The 16,047-nt window shown below is 40.3% G+C and overlaps 1 protein-coding gene across 1 annotated transcript in view; it reads right to left on the reverse strand.

The window, feature by feature from the left end:
- The window catches only part of LOC139749541 (NPC intracellular cholesterol transporter 1-like), a 247,767-nt gene that overhangs the window by 111,557 nt on the left and 120,163 nt on the right, over positions 1-16,047 (reverse strand). The window contains exons 12-13 of the mRNA XM_071663526.1: positions 14,617-14,768; positions 10,906-11,086 (exon numbers count right to left, since the gene is read on the reverse strand). Coding sequence (XP_071519627.1) covers positions 10,906-11,086; positions 14,617-14,768 — 333 coding nt within the window. The remainder of the gene's footprint in view (positions 1-10,905; positions 11,087-14,616; positions 14,769-16,047) is intronic.

Below are 16,047 nucleotides of genomic sequence, written 5' to 3' on the forward strand. Positions count from 1 at the left end.
CTTTCAAAGTTTGTATGCTTGAAGGCAGTATTTCCATTGATCAGAGTATATTATTTATATTTATCATACTTAATCGCCGTCTCCCGTGTAAGTGAGGTAGCACAAGGAAACAGATGAAAGAATGGCCCACCCTACCCACATACACATATATATACATAAATGTAGCACAAGGAAACAGATGAAAGAATGGCCCACCCTACCCACATACACATGTATATACATAAATGCCCACACATGCACATATACATACCTATACATTTCAACGTATACATACATATACACATGTACATATTTATACTTGCTGCCTTCATCCATTCCCATCGCCACCCAGCCATAAGTGAAATAGACTCAGTCCCTAGCTGTCATGTCTAATGCACCAAAACCACAGCTCCCTTTCCATATCCAGGCCTCACGAAACTTTCCATGGTTTACCCCAGATGCTTCACGTGCACTGGTTCAATCCATTGACAGCATGTCCACTCCAGTATACCACCATTCCAATTCACTCTATTCCTTGCATGCCTTTCACCCTCCTCTATGTTCAGGCCACGGTCCCTCAAAATATTTTTCACTCCATCCTTCCACCTCCAATTTAGTCTCCTGCTTCTCATTCCCTCCACTTCTGATACATATATCCTCTTTGTCAATCTTTCCTCACTCATTCTCTCCATGTGACCAAACCATTTCAACACACCCTCTTCTGCTCTCTCAACCACACTCTTTTTATTACCACACATCTCTCTTACTCTTTCATTACTTAATCAAACCACCTCACACTACATATTTTCCTCAAACATCTCATTTCCAACACATCCACCCTCCTCCGCACAACCCTATCTACAGCCCATGCCTCACAACCATATAACATTGTTGGAACCATTTTTTCAAACATACCCATTTTTGCTCTCCAAGATAATGTTCTTGCCTTCCACACATTCTTCAATGCTCCCACAACCTTCGCCCCCTCCCCCACCCTGTGACTCACTTCCGCTTCCATGGTTTCATCCACTGCTAAATCCGCTCCCAGATATCTAAAACATTTCACTTCCTCAGTTTTTCTCCATTCAAACTTACCTCCCACTTATCTTGTCCCTCAACCCTACTGAACCCAATAACCTTGCTCTTACTCACATTTACTCTCAGCTTTCTTCTTTCACACACTTTACCAAACTCAGTCGCCAACTTCTGCAGCTTCTCACCCGAATCAGCCACCAGCGCTGTATCATTAGCAAACTTCCCAAGCCCTCTCATCCACAGAAGCCTGCATACTTGCCCCTCTCTCCAAAGATCTTCCATTCACCTCCCTAATCAACCCATCCATAAACAATTTAAACAACCATGGAGACATCACAAACCCTTGCCGCAAACCAACATTCATTGGGAACCAATCACTTTCCTCTCTTCCTAATCATACACATGCCTTACATTTTGGGTAAAAACTTTTCACTGATTCTAGCAACTTACCTCCTACACCATATACTCTTAATACCTTCCACAAAGAATCTCTATCAACTGCATTATATGCCTTCTCCAGATCCATAAATGCTACAGACAAATCCATCTGTTTTTCTAAATATTTCTCACATACATTCTTCAAAGCAAACACCTAATCCACACATCCTTTACCACTTCTGAAACCATACTACTCTTCCACAGTCTGATGCTCTGTACATGGCTTTAGCCTCTCCATCAATAACCTCACATATAATTTCCCAGGAATACTCAACAAACTTATACCTCTATAATTTGAACATTCACCTTTTTCCCCTTTGCCTTTGAACAATGGCACTATGCATGCATTCCTCCAATCCTCAGGCACTTCCCCATGAACCATATAGCCATTGAATATCCTTATCACCCATTTTTTTAATAGATTCCACTGTAATACCATCCAAACCCACCGCCTTGCCGGCTTTCATCTTTTGCAAAGTTTTCACTACCTCTTCTCTGTTTACCAAACCATTCTCCCTGACCCTCTCACTTTGCACACCACCTCGACCAAAACACCCTATATCTGCCACTCTATCATTAAACACCTTCAACATACCATCCAAATACTCACTCCATCTCCTTCCGATGTTCCCATTTGTTCTCTTGTCTTGCACACTTTATTTACCTCCTTCCAAAACATCTTTCTATTCTCCCTAAAATTTAATGATACTGTCTCACCCCAACTCTCATTTGTCCTCTTTTTGACCTCTTGCACCCCTGTGTCCTGAAATATGATTATAAAGTACAAGAGGAAATAAACACCAGTTACAATGATTTACTTCCACGCAGCAGGCAAGCTAAATGCAGCACTTGGGGAATGGCACTCAACAGTGGAAAAGCCCTGTAAAATGTATGTACCCACTTCATATTCTTATTCTTCCTTGCATGGAAATCAACATTTCTTTATAAATTAGAAACTTCAGAAAATAAATTTTTCTACATAGCAGGGTAGCAACACAACCAAAGTGATCAGCTTAAGGGTAAGTGGTTTTGCAAATGCCATCAATAACATGTTTGTGAAAGCTCATGTCTCCATGGTTTTCTTTTCTTTTTTTTGGATACAACAGGCCTAAATGATGGTCATATTGGAATGAAGGAAAAATAAAGAGTAAGAGTCAAAGAATGTAGGTACGAACAATTTATGCTTCTCAGGAATTTGCAAGTCTGGCTCTTAAAGGTGGAAATATTATAAGAGGGAAAGATGAAAGTACCAAAATAATTCAAGAGCTTTGGCATTTGAAGAAAAAAGGCCTCAAAACAGTCAATCCTTGTCATGTATATATAACAGGACCAAACTTTTATAGTTTTAAGCCATTTAATTGAGAATTAGCATGAATGATACAAAAGAGTATACATCACCTAAAAAGAAGCAAGCAGCCTCAGAACACGAGGCGAGGAGAATAGTTGGTGCCACCTGTCCAACAATTCGACCAATATGTTCTGATTTTGACTCTGTAGGCCGACGAGATTCTCTCTGGTAAGTCAGCACTATGATGAACATATTATCCACACCAACAGCCAATACTAAGAAGGGGATTACCTGAAATTAAAGAAACCATCCTGATACTTAAAGAACACGGAGATTAAATTATAAGTAGTAGAAAAATAATACCTAGAATGACATGGTTTAGACTGATGGTGTAATTTATTGCAACCCACTTCCCTTACTGTATCTTACTCAACAACAATTCCTCTGCAGTTATTCTTCTTTCCTGTCTATACCTCACAAGAAATTTCTTGATAAGATCTATTTCATCAATAAATCCTTCTTGACCATTTTACAGCTTTTAAGCAGTTTTCTTTACCCCTATACAGCTGGTTAACTCTGCAGACTGCCTCCTATATGGGAGGGAATCACATGATACTGGCTTACATCCTATGTTAACAGAATATGGTATGACCACCATTTAACCACCTAAGCAAGCATCTGAATTCAAGTGCCTCTGCAAAATCATTTTTTTCTTCAAGGAAAAAAAAAAAATTCTATAAAGAAATGAAAGAAAATTAATATGAGTAATAAAACAACAAAGAAACAGATAATATATTTCTCAACATACCTAGTCAGTTCACTATATCTAATGAAGCACAAAGATCTAATTGATAGGGTCCAGAGAGAAGCAACCAAGACTACATCTGAGAAAGGATAATTGAGCTACAGTGAGAAGCTGAAACTACGAAACTGTCCACTAAGGAGGAGAGAAGAGTGAGGTGAGAGAAACTGGAAACAGCCTTAATGTCTCTAAATCTGCTGAATACTGACAGTGAACAGTCTTTCATAAGATGCATTACTGAGGTTCCCTGATGGTTCACAGAGCAACTTTTTGCAATACCGATACCTGATAATTAGGGCAGAAATTTGCAGAATGACACTAAGATTCCCCAGAAACGACATTCAAGGTTTTTTTAAAAATAATCTTTTCCATTGAAAATATCTAATTGTATTGTAAGATTTTTCAGTTACAATGCCTTTTAGAATCATTATTATTTTATTACACTCTGTCGCCGTCTCCCGCGTCAGCGAGGTAGCGCAAGGAAACTGACGAAAGAATGGCCCAACCCACCCACAAACACATGTATATACATACACGTCCACACATGCATCTATACATACCTATACATCTCAACGTATACACATATATATACACACACACACAGACATATACATATATACACATGTACATAATTCATAGTGGTTCCAACAATGTTGTATGGATGCGAGGCGTGGGCTATGGATAGAGTTGTGCGCAGGAGGGTGGATGTGCTGGAAATGAGATGTTTGAGGACAATGTGTGGTGTGAGCTGGTTTGATCGAGTAAGTAATGTAAGGGTAAGAGAGATGTGTGGAAATAAAAAGAGCGTGGTTGAGAGAGCAGAAGAGGGTGTTTTGAAATGGTTTGGGCACATGGAGAGAATGAGTGAGGAAAGATTGACCAAGAGGATATATGTGTCGGAGGTGGAGGGAAGGAGGAGAAGTAGGAGACCAAATTGGAGGTGGAAAGATGGAGTGAAAAAGATTTTGAGTGATCGGGGCCTGAACATGCAAGAGGGTGAAAGGCGGGCAAGGAATAGAGTGAATTGGATCGATGTGGTATACCGGGGTTGACGTGCTGTCAGTGGATTGAATCAGGGCATATGAAGCATCTGGGGTAAACCATGGAAAGTTGTGTGGGGCCTGGATGTGGAAAGGGAGCTGTGGTTTCGGGCATTATTGCATGACAGCTAGAGACTGAGTGTGAATGAATGGGGCCTTTGTTGTCTTTTCCTAGTGCTACCTCGCACACATGAGGGGGGAGGGGGATGGTATTCCATGTGTGGCGAGGTGGCGATGGGAATGAATAAAGGCAGACAGTGTGAATTGTGTGCATGGGTATATATGTATGTGTCTGTGTGTGTATATATATGTGTACATTGAGATGTATAGGTATGTATATTTGCGTGTGTGGACGTGTATGTATATACATGTGTATGGGGGTGGGTTGGGCCATTTCTTTCGTCTGTTTCCTTGCGCTACCTCACAAACGCGGGAGACAGCAACAAAGCAAAATAAATAAATATAAATAATATAATTCATAACGTTCTCGACTTCCACACATTTTTCAACACTCCCAGAACTTTCGCCCCCTCCCCCACCCTATGATTCGCTTCCGCTTCAATAGTTCCATCCACTGCAAAATCCACTCCCAGATATCTACAACACTTCACTTCCTCCAGTTTTTCTCCATTCAAACTTACCTCCCAATTGACTTGACCCTCAACCCTACTGTACCTAATAACCTTGCTCTTATTCACATTTACTCTCAGCTTTCTTCTCTCACACACTTTACCAAACTCAGTCACCAGCTTCTGTAGTTTCTCACATGAATCAGCCACCAGTGCTGTATCATCAGCGAACAACAACTGACTCACTTCCCAAGCCCTCTCATCCACAACAAACTGCATACTTGCCCCTCTTTTCAAAACTCTTGCATTCACCTCCCTAACAACCCCATCCATAAACAAATTAAACAACCATGGAGACATCATGCACCCCTGCCACAAACCGACATTCACTGAGAACCAGTCACTTTCCTCTCTTCCTACTCGTACACATGCCTTACATCCTTGATAAAAACTTTTCACTGCTTCTAACAACTTGCCTCCCACACCATATATTCTTAATACCTTCCACTGAGCATCTTTATCAACTCTTATCATATGCCTTCTCCAGATCCATAAATGCTACATACAAATCCATTTGTTTTTCTAAGTATTTCTCACATACATTCTTCAAAGCAAACACCTGATCCACACATCCTCTACCACTTCTGAAACAACAATGCTCTTCCCCAATCTGATGCTCTGTACATGCCTTCACCCTCTCAATCAATATCCTCCCATATAATTTCCCAGGAATACTCAACAAACGTATGCCTCTATAATTTGAGCAATCACTTTTATCCCCTTTGCCTTTGTACAATGGTGCCAATCCTCAGGCACCTCACCATGAGTCATACATACATTAAATAACCTTACCAACCAGTCAACAATACAGTCACCCCCTTTTTTAATAAATTCCACTGCAATACCATCCAAACCCGCTGCCTTGCCGGCTTTCATCTTCCGCAAAGCTTTTACTACCTCTTCTCTGTTTACTAAATCATTCTCCCTAACCCTCTCACTTTGCACACCACCTTGACCAAAACACCCTATATCTGCCACTCTATCATCAAACACATTCAACAAACCTTCAAAATACTCACTCCATCTCCTCACATCACCACTTCTTGTTATCACCTCCCCATTAGCCCCCTTCACTGATGTTCCCATTGGTTCCCTTGTCTTATGCACTTTATTTACCTCCTTCCAAAACATCTTTTTATTCTCCCTATAATTCAATGACACTCTCTCATCCCAACTCTCATTTGCCCTCTTTTTCACTTCTTGCACCTTTCTCTTGACCTATACATCTCCCAGTCTTTTGCATTATTTCCCTGCAAAAATCATCCAAATGCCTCTCTCTTCTCTTTTACTAACAATCTTACTTCTTCATCCCACCACTCACTACCCTTTCTAATCTGCCCATCTCCCACACTTCTCATGCAACAAGCATCTTTTGCGCAAGCCATCACTAATCCCCTAAATACATCCCATTCCTCCTCCACTACCCTTACGTCCTTTGTTCTCACCTTTTTCCATTTCATACTCAGTCTCTCCTGGTACTTCCTCACACAAGTCTCCTTTCCAAGCTCACTTACTCTCACCGTTCTCTTCACCCCAACATTATCTCTTCTTTTCTGAAAACCTCTACAAATCTTCACCTTCACCTCCACAAGATAATGATCAGACATCCCTCCAGTTGCACCTCTCAGCACATTAACATCCAAAAGTCTCTCTTTCGCGTGCCTATCAATTAACATGTAATCCAATAATGCTCTCTGGCCATCTCTCCTACTTATATACGTATACTTATGTAATCTCTCTTTTTAAACCAGGTATTCCTAATCACCAGTCCTTTTTCAGCACATAAATCTACAAGCTCTTCTCCATTTCCATTTACAACACTGAACACCCCATGCACACCAATTATTCCCTCAACTGCCACATTGCTCACCTTTGCATTTAAATCACCCATCACTATAACCCGGTCTCATGCATCAAAACTACTACCACACTCACTCAGCTGCTCCCAAAACACTTGCCTCTCATGATCTTTCTTCTCATGTCCAGGTGCATATGCACCAATAATCAGCCATCTCTCTCTCCATCCACTTTCAGTTTTACCCATAACAATCTAGAGTTTACTTTCTTTCACTCTATCACATACTCCCACCACTCCTGTTTCAGGAGTAGTGCTAGTCGTTCCCTTGCTCTTGTCCTCTCACTAACCCTTGATTTTACTCCCAAAACATTCCCAAACCACTCTTCCCCTTTACCCTTGAGCTTCATTTCACTCAGAGCTAAAACATCCAGGTTCCTTTCCTCAAACATACTACCTATCTCTCCTTTTTTCACATCTTAGTTACACCCACACACATTTAGACACCCCAATCTGAGCCTTTGAGGAGGATGAGCACTCCCAGCGTGACTCCTTTTGTTTCCCTTTGAAGAAAGTTAAAATACAAGGAGGGAAGGGTTTCTAGCCCCCCACTCCCATCCCCTTTAGTCACTTTCTACGACATGTGAGGAATGCGTGGGAAGTATTCTTTCTTGGAAAGAGGGGCAAGTATGCAGTCTGTTGTGGATGAGAGAGCTTGGGAAGTGAGTCAGTTGTTGTTTGCTGATGATACAGTGCTGGTGGCTGATTCATGTGAGAAAGTGCAGAAACTGGTGACTGAGTTTGGTAAAGTGTGTGAAAGAAGAAAGTTAAGAGTAAATGTGAATAAGAGCAAGGTTATTAGGTACAGTAGGGTTGAGGGACAAGTCAATTGGGAGGTAAGTTTGAATGGAGAAAAGCTGGAGGAAGTGAAGTGTTTTAGATATCTGGGAGTGGATTTTGCAGCGGATGGAACCATGGAAGCAGAAGTGAATCATAGGGTGGGGGAGGGGGCGAAAGTTCTGGGAGCCTTGAAGAATGTGTGGAAGTTGAGAACATTATCTCGGAAAGCAAAAATGGGTATGTTTGAAGGAATAGTGGTTCCAACAATGTTATATGGTTGCGAGGCGTGGGCTATGGATAGAGTTGTGCGCAGGAGGGTGGATGTGCTGGAAATGAGATGTTTGAGGACAATATGTGGTGTGAGATGGTTTGATCGAGTAAGTAATAATAGGGTAAGAGAGATGTGTGGTAATAATAAGAGTGTGGTTGAGAGAGCAGAAGAGGGTGTTTTGAAATGGTTTGGTCACATGAAGAGAATGAGTGAGGAAAGATTGACCAAGAGGATATATGTGTCAGAGGTGGACGGAACGAGGAGAAATGGGAGACCAAATTGGAGGTGGAAAGATGGAGTGAAAAAGATTTTGAGTGATCTGGGCCTGAACAAGCAGGAGGGTGAAAGGCGTGTGGTATACCGGGGTCAACGTGCTGTTAGTGGATTGAACCAGGGCATGTGAAGCGTCTGGGGTAAACCATGGAAAGTTCTGTGAAGCCTGGATGTGGAAAGGGAGCTGTGGTTTCAGTGCATTATTACATGACAGCTAGAGACCGAGTGTGAATGAATGTGGCCTTTGTTGTCTTTTCCTAGCGCTACCTCGCACATATTTGGGGGGAAGGGGTTGTTATTTCATGTGTGGCGGGGTGGCGATGGGAAGGAATAAGGGCAGACAGTATGAATCATGTACATATGTACATATGTATATGTTTGTGTGTCTATATATATGTATATGTTGAGATGTATAGGTATGTATATTTGCGTGTGGACGCATATGTATATACATGTGTATGTGGGTGGGTTGGGCCATTCTTTCGTCAGTATCCTTGCGCTACCTCGCTAAAGCGGGAGACAGCGACAAAGCAAAATAAATAAATATAAATAATATAATTCATAACGTTCTCGACTTCCACACATTTTTCAACACTCCCAGAACTTTCGCCCCCTCCCCCACCCTATGATTCGCTTCCGCTTCAATAGTTCCATCCACTGCAAAATCCACTCCCAGATATCTAAAACATTTCACTTCCTCAGTTTTTCTCCATTCAAACTTACCTCCCACTTATCTTGTCCCTCAACCCTACTGTACCTAATAACCTTGCTCTTATTCACATTTACTCTCAGCTTTCTTCTCTCACACACTTTACCAAACTCAGTCACCAGCTTCTGTAGTTTCTCACATGAATCAGGCCACCAGTGCTGTATCATCAGCGAACAACAACTGACTCACTTCCCAAGCCCTCTCATCCACAGAAGCCTGCATACTTGCCCCTCTCTCCAAAGATCTTCCATTCACCTCCCTAATCAACCCATCCATAAACAATTTAAACAACCATGGAGACATCATGCACCCCTGCCACAAACCGACATTCACTGAGAACCAGTCACTTTCCTCTCTTCCTAATCATACACATGCCTTACATCCTTGATAAAAACTTTTCACTGCTTCTAACAACTTGCCTCCCACACCATATATTCTTAATACCTTCCACAAAGAATCTCTATCAACTGCATTATATGCCTTCTCCAGATCCATAAATGCTACATACAAATCCATTTGTTTTTCTAAGTATTTCTCACATACATTCTTCAAAGCAAACACCTAATCCACACATCCTTTACCACTTCTGAAACCATACTACTCTTCCACAGTCTGATGCTCTGTACATGCCTTCACCCTCTCAATCAATATCCTCCCATATAATTTCCCAGGAATACTCAACAAACTTATACCTCTATAATTTGAACATTCACCTTTTTCCCCTTTGCCTTTGAACAATGGCACTATGCATGCATTCCTCCAATCCTCAGGCACTTCCCCATGAACCATATAGCCATTGAATATCCTTATCACCCATTTTTTTAATAGATTCCACTGTAATACCATCCAAACCCACCGCCTTGCCGGCTTTCATCTTCCGCAAAGCTTTTACTACCTCTTCTCTGTTTACTAAATCATTCTCCCTAACCCTCTCACTTTGCACACCACCTTGACCAAAACACCCTATATCTGCCACTCTATCATCAAACACATTCAACAAACCTTCAAAATACTCACTCCATCTCCTTCCGATGTTCCCATTTGTTCTCTTGTCTTGCACACTTTATTTACCTCCTTCCAAAACATCTTTCTATTCTCCCTAAAATTTAATGATACTGTCTCACCCCAACTCTCATTTGTCCTCTTTTTGACCTCTTGCACCCCTGTGTCCTGAAATATGATTATAAAGTACAAGAGGAAATAAACACCAGTTACAATGATTTACTTCCACGCAGCAGGCAAGCTAAATGCAGCACTTGGGGAATGGCACTCAACAGTGGAAAAGCCCTGTAAAATGTATGTACCCACTTCATATTCTTATTCTTCCTTGCATGGAAATCAACATTTCTTTATAAATTAGAAACTTCAGAAAATAAATTTTTTCTACATAGCAGGGTAGCAACACAACCAAAGTGATCAGCTTAAGGGTAAGTGGTTTTGCAAATGCCATCAATAACATGTTTGTGAAAGCTCATGTCTCCATGGTTTTCTTTTCTTTTTTTTGGATACAACAGGCCTAAATGATGGTCATATTGGAATGAAGGAAAAATAAAGAGTAAGAGTCAAAGAATGTAGGTACGAACAATTTATGCTTCTCAGGAATTTGCAAGTCTGGCTCTTAAAGGTGGAAATATTATAAGAGGGAAAGATGAAAGTACCAAAATAATTCAAGAGCTTTGGCATTTGAAGAAAAAAGGCCTCAAAACAGTCAATCCTTGTCATGTATATATAACAGGACCAAACTTTTATAGTTTTAAGCCATTTAATTGAGAATTAGCATGAATGATACAAAAGAGTATACATCACCTAAAAAGAAGCAAGCAGCCTCAGAACACGAGGCGAGGAGAATAGTTGGTGCCACCTGTCCAACAATTCGACCAATATGTTCTGATTTTGACTCTGTAGGCCGACGAGATTCTCTCTGGTAAGTCAGCACTATGATGAACATATTATCCACACCAACAGCCAATACTAAGAAGGGGATTACCTGAAATTAAAGAAACCATCCTGATACTTAAAGAACACGGAGATTAAATTATAAGTAGTAGAAAAATAATACCTAGAATGACATGGTTTAGACTGATGGTGTAATTTATTGCAACCCACTTCCCTTACTGTATCTTACTCAACAACAATTCCTCTGCAGTTATTCTTCTTTCCTGTCTATACCTCACAAGAAATTTCTTGATAAGATCTATTTCATCAATAAATCCTTCTTGACCATTTTACAGCTTTTAAGCAGTTTTCTTTACCCTAATAAGGTGGTTAACTCTGCAGACTGCCTCCTATATGGGAGGGGAAATCACATGATACTGGCTTACATCCTATGTTAACAGAATATGGTAGACCACCATTTAACCACCTAAGCAAGCATCTGAATTCAAGTGCCTCTGCAAAATCATTTTTTTCTTCAAGGAAAAAAAAAAAATTCTATAAAGAAATGAAAGAAATTTAATATGAGTAATAAAACAACAAAGAAACAGATAATATATTTTCCTCAAACATACTACCTATCTCTCCTTTTTTCACATCTTAGTTACACCCACACACATTTAGACACCCCAATCTGAGCCTTTGAGGAGGATGAGCACTCCCAGCGTGACTCCTTTTGTTTCCCTTTGAAGAAAGTTAAAATACAAGGAGGGAAGGGTTTCTAGCCCCCCACTCCCATCCCCTTTAAGTCACTTTCTACGACATGTGAGGAATGCGTGGGAAGTATTCTTTCTTGGAAAGAGGGGCAAGTATGCAGTCTGTTGTGGATGAGAGAGAGGATGTGTTAGAAATGAAATGTTTGAGAACTATATGCGGTGTGAAATGGTTTGATTATGTAAGTAATGAAAGGGTTAAGAGAAAGACGTGGTAATAAAAAAGTGGCTGAGAGAAGTGTAGGTGTGCTGAAATAGTTTGGACACATGGAAAGAATGACTGAGGAAAGGTTGACAACAAGGATGCATGTGTGTCAGAATTGGAAAAAATAAAGAGAGCAAGGACACTAAATTGGAGATGAAGGATGGACTGCAGGAGGGTGAAAAGTGTGCAAGGGATTGAGTAGATCAGAATGATGTGGTATACTGGGGTTGATGTTCTGTCAGTGGACTGAACAAGGGCAAATGAAGCATTAGGGGAAACCATGGAAAGATCTGTAGGGCCTGGTTGTGGATAGGGATCTGTGGTTTCAAGCATTATACATGACAGCATGAGAATGGATGTGGTATTTCTTTGTCTGTTCCTGGAGCTATCTTGTTAATGTGGGAAATGGAGATAAAAAAAATACAAAGTGAGCTGAAGAGGGTGTGAGAAACGGTTTGGACATGGAGAGAAGATGTGAGAGCAGAGGATGACAGGGGTATTATATGTTGGAAGTAGATAGAACAAGGGGGAGAATGAATTTAAGATGGAATAATGTTTTGAGTGCTTGGTGCTTGAACACGCCGAAGGGTACAAGGGCGATTGGAATGCTCAGGATAAAGTGAACTGGAGTGGTGTGGTTTCAAGGCAGTAACATGCTGTCACGGACTGAACTAAGGCATATGAAGCAGTCAAGGGAAACCAAGGAAATGTCTCTAGGACCTGGTTGTGGATAGGAAGCTGTGTTTTCAGTGCATTATGCATGACAGCTAGAGAATGGAAAAAACAAAAGAGGTCTTTTCTTTGTCTGTTCCTGGTGCTACCTTGCTAATGCAGGAAATGGTGAGCAACTCTAGAAGAAAAAAGAAAAACTTACTTTTTCTGCAAGTTACACAATTCATATACAAAATATTCTTAATGCCTTCTCACAACAATATATGTAAAGAAACAATGATAATGCATGTTTCCATCTTTCTTTGAAGGTAGCAGGGTAACAAGTCAACCCCTAAGGTGTTTAGTATACCCTCCCCTCTGCCAACCAGCAAGTTGAGAAAGGGGACACAAGTTCTGCAAAAGATGCACTTCCATGGGAATTGGTAAAGAGTTAATGATGAATGAAAGAAATTTCTTTATTGTATTTCTCTGTGTGATTGGTATTCTAAGGTAATTGTAGTTTTGGCTCTGAAATTACTCAAGTGATGCATGACATAGGAAGAGCATCACAAACAGTAGTGTCTTTAAAGTGGCATCTCTCACCTGCAGTTTGTCTCACTTTGGCATCAATAAACTGTAAAGAAAAAAATTCTTGCACTTTCAGGGTGAAAATATCAATTCTACAGAGCTGGGATTCCCATCTTCAATCTTCCAAGCAAATGCACAGAATTAGGTGTCCATGCTCTATGCCAGCAAGCAGGTACCCAGTTATGGACCCACTCTAAAAAACTCAGTTCCTCCATAAGGAGCATCCCAAGATGCACTTGCTTACCTAAGTAAGTAGGAGTAACAATGATAATAAACAGATAGATAGAAACTGATCCTGTTCATAAAATCTCTCTCTGACTTGGCATACTGTACACCTTACCTGTTACAATGAATAACTGTTTTTCCTGTAGCTGCAACACAGATATATCTGTCTATTTATATTTCTGATACCTGTTCCCTCTGGGAACTCCCATCAAGGGGGTTGCTACAACAAAAGGGACTCCACATATTCCTGTCCTTACATGCTTCTCTTGAATACACCATTCCACACATTTTCCCCCTATTTCTCTCCCTTCAGTTCTTTCCAAATATTTCCCCATATCACAGGTCGTCATCCTCTCGCACCAACCCCATTAACTGTACTATCATACACTCTCTTTGCAAACTCCCTATCTTGCATTCTTTCCACATGCCCAAAACCCCTTGTTGTATTACATTTCATCTACTCTACCACTCCACAATGCATTCCCTGTCAAACCAAATCTCTCATCCACTTTCTCATTACCTCTTTAATTCCATCTAGAAATACCACATACTCCTCTCAAATAACTCATTTCAACAGCATGGATCCTTGACTCTCTGACTCATCCCATGTCCATCTTTCGGCTGCAGAGGTCAGGAAGGAAACGATTCTGTTCTCTCTTATGTTCCCCTTAATCCTTTTCTCACTTCCAGACTTACTTCTTCAAATTTCACACATTATTCCTCTTCATTTTCCTCACCAACTGATACATACCATAAGTGTTCCTCCTAATAACATAAGTCATCTGACAAACTACATATATTTTATGAAGTAAATGTGTTCACATGACTTTCACATGAACAGCCATGCACTTATAATGGTGACTGTTGGGGTACTGAGAAACTAATTTTTTCATGCACCTTCTTGACGATGGAGGAGATAGACTTAAAGTCAACAAAATATTTAAACAGAAGCAGATAAAATCAGCAAATAAAATAGAATTTTGTTGCCCAATATTTTTTCATATCACAGCAATTGATGCTAGCTGCATTTCTAAATCATAATATTCCTATGTAATACTGAAAGGGAAATACTGTTTTATCATCTAAACCCTGGCATAACATAAAAACATATTTCCTCAGATAACAAACCCTCTGAAAAATCATCATTTTGTCTAATCACATGATATTATATTAACATCTTCCCATAAAAGTACTTCTACTTACCTCAATGATGATAAGAGTCGCTGGAATTCCAACATATCCATAAAACCCAACAGATGACGAGACAGACACAAGTACGATTAGCACCCCACCAAGGCCTAAAGTGATCTTGGAATCCACCAGGAGACGACTACAGCGAGTAAACTCTCCAAGTGCTATAGAGAAAGAATGCAGTAACATAAAACATGTCTATACAATAACATTCGACTGCAATCAACTAAACATCAGTAGTGTTTGCAATTTTTGAAGCTTGCTAAGGTAATTAATATTCAATGAGCATGAAAATCCTTTCAGTTATGCAGAGTAAATATTTTCATACTTTCAGGATCACTAAGTCTTTCATAAAAATAATTTATCAAAAGAAACAAGATTCACCATTGCTATATTACTAAGTATGTCGAGAAACTATTGAAACTGATAAATATCTAATCAATTATTTCGTTAACTAATCTAATACTAATAACTGGAAATTTGCAGTCTGACTCAACTCCCCAGGATAACTTCAAAATTGAAGTGAAAAAGACTTTGAGTGATCAGCAACTGAACATGCATGAAAGTGAAAGGCATGCAATGGAGAGAATGAATTGGAATGATGTGGTATACAGAGGTTCATGTGCAGTCAATAGGCTGAACCACGGCATGTGAAGTGTCCAGGTAAACCATGGAAAGGTTTGTGGGGGCTGGTTGTGGATAGTGAGCTGTAGTTTCGATGCATCAAACATGACAGTTAGAGAAAGCATGTGAGAAAATGTTCCTTGCACTACATCGCTAATGTAGGAAATGGCAATCAAGTATGAAAATATATTATTATTATATCAGAGATTATTATTATTACACTTAATGGCCATCTCCCACATTAGCGAGGTAGTGCAAGGAAAGAGATGAGGAATGGGCCAACCCACCCGCATACAAATGTATATACATAAATGCCCACACATGGACATATACATACATATACATTTCAACATATACATACACAGACATGTACATATATACACATGTACACATTGATACTTGCTGCCTTCATCCATTCCCACTGCTGCTCTGCCACACATGAAATCACATCCCCCCCCCAAAAAAAAGAAAAAAGTGAGGTAGCACTAAGAACAGACAAAAAAAAAGGCCACATTCGTTCACACTGTCTCCAGCTGACATATGTAATGCACTGAAACCACAGCTCCCTTTCCACATACAGGCCCCATAGACCTTTCCATGGTTTACCCCAGATGCTTCACCATGCCCTAGTTCAACCCACTGACAGCACGTCGACCCCGGTATACCACATCGTTCCAATTCACTCTATTCCTTGCATGCCTTTCACCATCCTGTATGTTCAAGTCCCAATCGCTTAAAATCTTTTTCACCCCATCCTTCCACCTCCAATTTGGTCACCCGCTTCTCCTTCTTCCATCAACCTCTGCCATATATATCCTC

The sequence above is a fragment of the Panulirus ornatus genome, chromosome 7 (assembly GCF_036320965.1).
Source record: "Panulirus ornatus isolate Po-2019 chromosome 7, ASM3632096v1, whole genome shotgun sequence".
Taxonomy (NCBI): domain Eukaryota; kingdom Metazoa; phylum Arthropoda; class Malacostraca; order Decapoda; family Palinuridae; genus Panulirus; species Panulirus ornatus.